The 6,000-nt window shown below is 42.7% G+C and overlaps 1 protein-coding gene across 2 annotated transcripts in view; it reads left to right on the forward strand.

Annotated features, from left to right (window-relative positions):
• AFG2A (AAA ATPase AFG2A) overlaps positions 1–4,785 on the forward strand; it is a 544,164-nt gene extending 539,379 nt beyond the window's left edge. For both annotated transcript variants that reach the window (XM_088452282.1, XM_088452283.1), the window contains one exon: positions 4,552–4,785. In XM_088452282.1, coding sequence (XP_088308408.1) covers positions 4,552–4,728 — 177 coding nt within the window. In that variant the 3' untranslated portion in view covers positions 4,729–4,785. The remainder of the gene's footprint in view (positions 1–4,551) is intronic.
• Positions 4,786–6,000: the final 1,215 nt, after the last annotated feature.

The raw sequence follows: 6,000 nt of genomic DNA on the forward strand, positions 1-6,000 counted from the left end.
TGTACTGAAAACCCACAATATATCTTTTCATCCTGCAAGCAATGTGTCTTTATTGTCTTTAGAATGACACCAGCCTTGGACTGCTTCCGCTGTCTAAAGGCCCGGGAGCTGGAAAAGAAAGCATTCATACCATCAAAAACCTTTTACCCACTTATTCCCAGTTGCTGTATTGTGGTTTTGTTTTTCTCTGAACTTACTTATCTAAACACTATTTAAATTAAAGCACAAAATTTCTTTGGCAAAGTAGCAGCAATGACAGGTCGTTTTTACTGTTTCAAGTAATTTGGCCAATTTAATTTGTAACAGAAACAGGAAAAAAGCAAATTAATGGTTTGTCTACACTGTTCATAACAATTTATGGTTCAAAAACAACATTCTAGGGTAATGCATTTCCATGGGGTCAATTCTAAATACAGCCTAATACACCAGGCATACAGACACCACACACAAAAAAGGTCAATTCTAAATACAGCCTAATACACCAGGCATACAGACACCACACACAAAAAAGGTCAATTATAAATACAGCCTAATACACCAGGCATACAGACACCACACACAAAAAAGGTCAATTATAAATACAGCCTAATACACCAGGCATACAGACACCACACACAAAAAAACACAATCTATTGCACACCATATACAGTATAGGACAGAAATATAGAGAAATTACTACTCCAACTTTGAAGAGAAAAAAAGGCAACTTTGAAATGTGAAACAAGTCCAGATCTTTCCCAGACAGGCCCAAAACAAGCCCAAACTATTGTATAAGATGGAAGGCAGACTAAACCGTCATTTTAGGCTGCTTTTAGAGAATTTATGAATGGATGTTGCTCATCAGCCCAGCATCAAGTTAAGCATGTATTGTAATTGGTTAAAAAGGTCTTCTGCATTCACATTGGGAGGTGAGCGACATTCAATTCTACCTCGTCAACTAATGAGAATTAAATGTTGTCTGTCAGCTAGTGGAAAGCTCTCCTATTCCAACCCGTCTGATGCGTCGAACATGTTGTGGAAGGAGGGATCCAGCCCCCAGAGGCTGCCCTTGTGTCTGGGCAGGAGGGTGAAGCACTGGTTCTGGCTGAGATTGTAGTACATGCTGTTCTGCTAGCCCTCCTGTAGCCAAGAGTAGTATGGGAAGCGCTGGGCTATGGCCTTATAATGCAGATCAGGGACTGCCACTTTCTGGGCTCTCCAGCACCATCGCAATCAGAGCCACATACGAGTAGGGAGGCTTCTCCTCTCCCAGCACTGCCTGCCCCTCTATCAATGGCTGCTCCTGCTGCTCTCTCCCGCCCCTCTATAGCTCCATGCTGCCCTGGGGAAGCTGCTCCATTAGTACGGGCCAGTAGAAGAGCTAGCGTCTATTGATGCAGCTGCTCTCAGTCACTGATTGGCTGGGAGCGCCCATCACAGTGATGATGTCACTGCACAGTGCGGTCCTTGTGAGCCATACTTGCCTACTCTCCCAGAAAGACCGGGAGCCTCCCTGCACCACCCTCCGGTTTCCGTTCCCCCCTTTTATAAGTGGCCGGTTTGGGGGAAGCTGATGACGTGATACGAGCTAAATCGTGTCATCGTGGCACGATCACGCAGTCACGCCCCCTGCCTGCCCTCAAAATCACATCATTCTCCAACCCCCCCCCACTGTGTCTACCTGGCAGCCAGATTGTCAGCAAGTCTGCAGTGAGTCCAATCCACAGTGTGTTTTGAATCACGTAATACTCGGGATTTAATGATTATAATTCCAAATATTTTTGGGCCTCAAAAATTTGACTTCCCTACACAGCGCAATAGAGAAAGATTACAGGACTGCAAATTGCATACAAAACTACAGTGCATACATAACAACAAAATATATATAGGCTATATATTATTTATAGCAGTCAATAACTACACATCTCTGTAAATACAATAAATATCAGTGCTAGTGGAGCCTGTACCCAAGTTAATAGGTTCTGAACCTATCAGTGGCTCTGTACCTAATCCTGTGATCAGTGGCTTTGTACCTAATTTAGTGGCTCTGTACCTAATCCATTGGAGCATTAACTGATGTGAATGATTAAATATTATCTGAAAAATGCTATATAATATGTGTGCACTATTTAAATAACTGTTAAAAAAAATAAACATATGTTGGGTATATGTAATACATGGGACTGTAACTTATAATAAACAGGAAGCTATATATGGTGTTTATGAGGCTGTTAAACTTGATATAGGCCTTTAGATTAATGACATGGAACTGTAGTGGGCGGGATACGTTTAGTATTCTGACACAGGGGATGCTGGCACTTAGAATACCGGCGCTGGAATCCGACACCTGCCAGAATCCCGGTGCCGGCACCCCGAAGGTAAACAGCGGGGTTGGGGGGAGGTTTAGGCACTAGGGGGGAGGGTTAGGTTTAGGGTGCAGGGAGGTTAGGTTTAGGCACATGGGGAGGGAGGGTTAGGCAGGGAGAGGGGGAGGATTAGGGTAGGGAGAGTTATCCTAACCCTGTCGGGATGTCGGTGTAAGGATTTTGACTGCCAGGATCCCAAGCGCCGGCATCACATACTCATCCCATTGTGTGCATGAAGCCATTACGCTGAGCACATAGCTGTACATGATGGGTATGCTTTGTATGTGCTGAGCATATCATTATTTAGCATAGTTTGTTAGGTTCATTTATTACGCATTTTACATTTTCACGTTTCCACATTATCACCATGCCTTTCTACCTGTGACCTACGCCATCTTCACTGGAGACATTGTACTGGAACCAAGGAGCAGTTTTTCTTTTTAGGGTTGATGATATTGACAGGGTCACAAGAATGTATATTCTTTACAAAAATGTGTTTAGATTAAATTATTTTATGCACAGCATTATGTATCCATATGACCAGCAGTTATTCTTCTAAAATAAGAAAATGTTATTGTTTATTTTTCTGTTTACAAATGTGTGCCTCTCTCCTTGTGAGCAGCATAATGTACTTGTCTGTTGCATTACCATACTTCACTCTGTTGTGAAATAAAACCCAATCTCCCTGTTTGTAAAAATGATTTATCAAATCTTGGAGAGATATGAAGTGTTGAGAGATAAAGTATGAACCAATCAGCTTCTAACTGTCACTGATTGGTTGGTACTTTATCTCTCTCCTCTTTCCAAGGTTTGATACATCTCCCTAGTGACATTGTACAGAAGTACCACTGTATAGGGCGGAATTCAATTGATTACGCGGTCCGGATCTCCCGTCTAAAGTGACAGGAGATCGCGGGCCGCCATTCAATTGCTGCCGTTCTTCGCCGTGATCGCGCGAGCTGAAATGTAGCGCTTGGCAGCTGATCGCACCCGACAGGAGCAAGAATAGAATAGCTCCGTCGGGCGCGATAGGGGATAAAAACAATTTAATTCCGCCCAATAAGACAAGTTTCTCATAATTTGGCAACTGAAAAAATATAGGTTTCTTAATATTTTACTTCAAAAGGATTTTATTGCAGTTGCATTAAAATGACCTGGACTGGCACAACCCACTTGATCGTCTCTTCCTAACGCCCCAGTGCCTGTTAAGAAGGCTTTATCTCTTGGCTGGATACACGCTGATATATATATCGCCCGTTCCATTGAACGAGCAATATACAGTATATGTAGTGCATTGGCGGGTATGTACACCCGATATGTCTGTGAACAGCGTAGATCACAGACGTATCTGATCAGCCCTGCAGCACAGCCGACGCCGCTATATCTAACAGATATATTGTTTCATCTGGCTGTCTGTATGGCCGACCCGCCGACAGCCCGATATGTCTGCAGCAGGTCATTAATGCCCCCATTTATCAATGAAGCATAACCCCTTTAGCGCTTGCTTAAGGGGTTATGCCACCATTTCTGAATTTAACAACAGCGGTAATCTAAGATTACCGCTGTTTGTCACAGCATCTCTCTCACCAACTTTTAGATGGCGAGAACGATGCAGCATTTCTTTGTCGCATGGAGCATATGGAGGTGGTGTTGGAAAGGGAAAGGAGAGTTGCTCTTTTCTTTGATACTTGGGAGAGTCACATAGATTCTCTTCTAGATCCTATACAATGCCGGCTCATGAGTTGCCTTCATAATACAACTAGGTTATTATTAGGCATGTTATTGCTAGCAGCCCAGTGGAGGACCTCGCAGACGAGGAGTACTTTGCGGGACCTCGCCGGCAGGGAGATCAGTTGTGCACCACTGACTCTCCCTCCATCTGGACACGCGTTTCGCCTGGCTCTCCTTATATTAATGCTAGGGCAGTTGTGTTTGGCTCGGGATCATATAATTAGAACTTGTTTTTATTTTTCTTCTCCCTGGTTCCAACCTGGTCTCTGTGTGGGACTCACAATGTCTGAAATAACACTTTCTGAGATATGTATGTTTTTTATTAGCTTCTACTTAATGATTGGTCACTATGATTAATTACCTTTTTTTTCTATTGCATGTTTTTTCTTCTACATAATTTTTTTGTGTTGTCAGTTTTTATGTCCGGTGCCTAAAGAAAGAGAATTGAAAAAAATACATGTTTGTTTCCCCTCAGATCACTGCGGTGTGTCGAGAGGCTGCACTGCTGGCTTTACAGGAGGACATTAATGCCAAGTGCATTATGGGAAGACATTTTGATCAAGCTCTGGCCATTGTGACCCCAAGAATTCCAGACTCACTTATCCAGTTTTATGAGACTTACCAACAGAACAGTAGACTGCATAATTTATAAGTTGTATTTTTTTTGGCAGAAAGCAACCTCTTAAATACAATTATGAAAGGATCCTATTTTGTCAATGTTTTCTATGTAAATTGCTAATAAACATTTGTTTTGATTAAAAGCTTAAACTGGACAAAATCAGAGTTGTCACATAGCAAAAGACATATAGCAGATGACTTGGTTGATTTCTAATGCGTACACCTGTCCAGTAGCTGCTGAAATGCTACCTTAATAGGTGAATTTTAAGATGTGTGGTGAGAGTATATGCTTGACAGACATTGAAAGACAGCACATTCCTGAAGCTAAGGGCAAATCATTAAATGGGCCTCCTAATGAGGAAACCTGGAGAGATATCATTCTAGAGAAGGTCAGATAAGCTGGCAGCAGCAAATGTGACCAAAAGATTCTCAATAAGTGATGAAATTGCCCAGCATATTGTTTACATAGGTGATGGTGCTAGAGAAAATGTTAAGAATGTCTATCTTTTCCTTATATATTCAGTATACACACAGAATCCTGGCTCCTATTACTGGAGTGACATTCTGCTCTGCATGCTAAGTAGGGGTTGGGTACGGGATCCCTGCACTTATAATGCCGGCGGTCAGAATCCTGGAGGCCTAATCACGAAAGTTGGAAATGCTGATGCATACAGGTAAGGATTGTAACCCTGCCCCTAACCCACCTTTACTGCAGCCTTACCCTCCCCCACCCGGCAGACTATCCCTAACCCTCCTGGCAGCCTAACCCTCCCCTCCTGCCGGGATTCTGGAGTTGGGATTCTGACTGCCAGCATTGTGTGTGCAGGGATGCCAACTACATCCCGCTAAGATGGTCACACACAGACAAATGTAATAGGATGGGAGATTAGAGAATGTGAGAGGTTAGCAGTATGCTCTCACACTTTGTAATCTCGCCCAATGTAATGGAGTCTGAGAACATACAAACTCACATGTTTTCAGCCTCAAAAAACTCTCACGATATAAACTCTCATCCAGATGTTTCCCAGTTTTAAGATAAAACTCAACCAATGTGAGAGATTACTGCTAAACTGTCACATTTTCCAAACTCTCACCCTGTTACATTTAGCCCCAAACTTGCTTCTGAGCAACAGGGGCCATTGCAATTTGCCCACACTTATAGATGGCTAAATTGGGTAAGTTGCAGACATTGAACACTCAACTTTGACTGAAAGGGCATCAACACTTCTGTAAGCTTTTCAAAGAGTTACTAAACAATGGATTTAGTATGGCTGGAGTGAAAATAAGATCAGGGTCAAGATTGCAT

The sequence above is a fragment of the Taudactylus pleione genome, unplaced genomic scaffold (genome assembly GCF_031769625.1).
Source record: "Taudactylus pleione unplaced genomic scaffold, aTauple2 ptg000036l, whole genome shotgun sequence".
NCBI classification, from domain to species: domain Eukaryota; kingdom Metazoa; phylum Chordata; class Amphibia; order Anura; family Myobatrachidae; genus Taudactylus; species Taudactylus pleione.